Source organism: Coffea arabica, chromosome 11c (assembly GCF_036785885.1).
Source record: "Coffea arabica cultivar ET-39 chromosome 11c, Coffea Arabica ET-39 HiFi, whole genome shotgun sequence".
NCBI classification, from domain to species: Eukaryota; Viridiplantae; Streptophyta; class Magnoliopsida; order Gentianales; family Rubiaceae; genus Coffea; species Coffea arabica.
Window position 1 is genome coordinate 3,808,832 of NC_092330.1, and position 1,468 is coordinate 3,810,299.

The window sequence follows — 1,468 nt, forward strand, 5'->3', positions numbered from 1 at the left end:
CAAATGACAACATAAACTAAATAAACACACCAAACTTAAGGACCACCAAGGAAGGGATCACTGCTTGTGAATCTTCAACAAATCAACCTTTTGCATGATTTGACCATGACCTATGGATCTTATGTTCGCATCAAACAGGAATATAGACTTGCACAATTTTGTCAGAAAAAGTAAATCTCGTGAATCTTGTGAGCACAACTGTTATGAAGCATCAAGATTTGTTGAAAGATTTTGAACATCAAACTTATAGGTTGCTAAATGGAACACTACCATCTAAACACAGCTTTTGTTGTTTTAGAAACCAGTGTTTTAATCAATAAGACCACCTTCAACTGAGAATACATTGTGCGTGAACTCATCAAAAACAGCTCATTCTAAAAATCTAATCAGTACGTTCCAAAAGGCCTAACAAGGCTCGCAATACAGGTTACATGATGATTGAAACAAACTTGCATCACCTCTAATGGCTAAATCAGTAGTACAATTTGTTTCAAGATCATGAAGAGCAAGCTTTTCTCCATCAATCTGCAAAAGCAACTGCCTCTTGTTCTTTGACAGAGCTAGAGGTGTTAAGCTCCGAAATTTGGAGCCTAAAGGCATTGTAACAGAAGTTAACTTGGCCCGAGATTTGTCCACTCCATATTCTTCCATTACCCATAAATCAGCAGCATATCTTCCATCCACTTTGTAATAGGGCACAAGACAAAGGCATCCATTCAAGACCCTCAGGTTCTGGTGAACATAATTTTCAGGATACCTTGGGCAAGGCATTTTCCGGAATTCTTCACTCCAAAGATCAAAGGAAACGATGTAGCTGACACCATTCGATCTCCTTTCCTTCATGAACCAATGTAATGCACCATTAGCAAGGATACAATCTGCAGTACAATAGCAGTCATTGTCAGACACCTTAAACAGAAAACGCTCCGTCCTTCTCCATGTGTTCATCTTCAAACTATAAACAGAGACTTCATCACACCATCTTGATTGATCTGTATCAAATAGACTTGTAGAGCTAATCCTGTTCAGCACTTTGTAGTCATCATTCACCCGGTCATACCCGAACCCGACAAGAAAAGGAGCTCGACCATACATAGAATATTCAACTGGGAAAGAGGGTAATTTCCAAGACTTTGAATCCATGGATTCCACAAAACAATCTCACGTCTGTAAGGATACTTCAAACAAAGGAGGCTATTGCAATATCCTATCAAACGAACTTCATTGCCAGAGTAATCCGAAGGGCAGTTGAGCTGTTTGGCGCTCGCACTAGTACTAGAGCTTTAAGCTTCAAGATCCAAATCTGAAGTGTAAAAGGTGTTTTGGTTCAGGGCAATAATTTTGATCGCATTGGAGGAATTTGCTTCTTGCTGGGCTTTGTGAAGATGCATTTTGAAGAATTCTGAGCTATCAATTAAAGCACACCATGATTTTGAAACGCACCTGGATTGTAGCAGATAATCAAATG

At 39.2% G+C, this 1,468-nt stretch overlaps 1 protein-coding gene across 1 annotated transcript; it reads right to left on the reverse strand.

Annotated features, from left to right (window-relative positions):
* Positions 1-309: 309 nt before the first annotated feature.
* Positions 310-1,143, reverse strand: LOC113715827 (F-box/kelch-repeat protein At3g06240-like). The gene is made up of 2 exons (XM_027240128.1): positions 450-1,143; positions 310-332 (listed from the first exon to the last, which is right to left on the reverse strand). Exons 1-2 carry the CDS (start codon positions 1,141-1,143, stop codon positions 310-312), a joined length of 717 nt encoding a protein of 238 aa, XP_027095929.1.
* Positions 1,144-1,468: the final 325 nt, after the last annotated feature.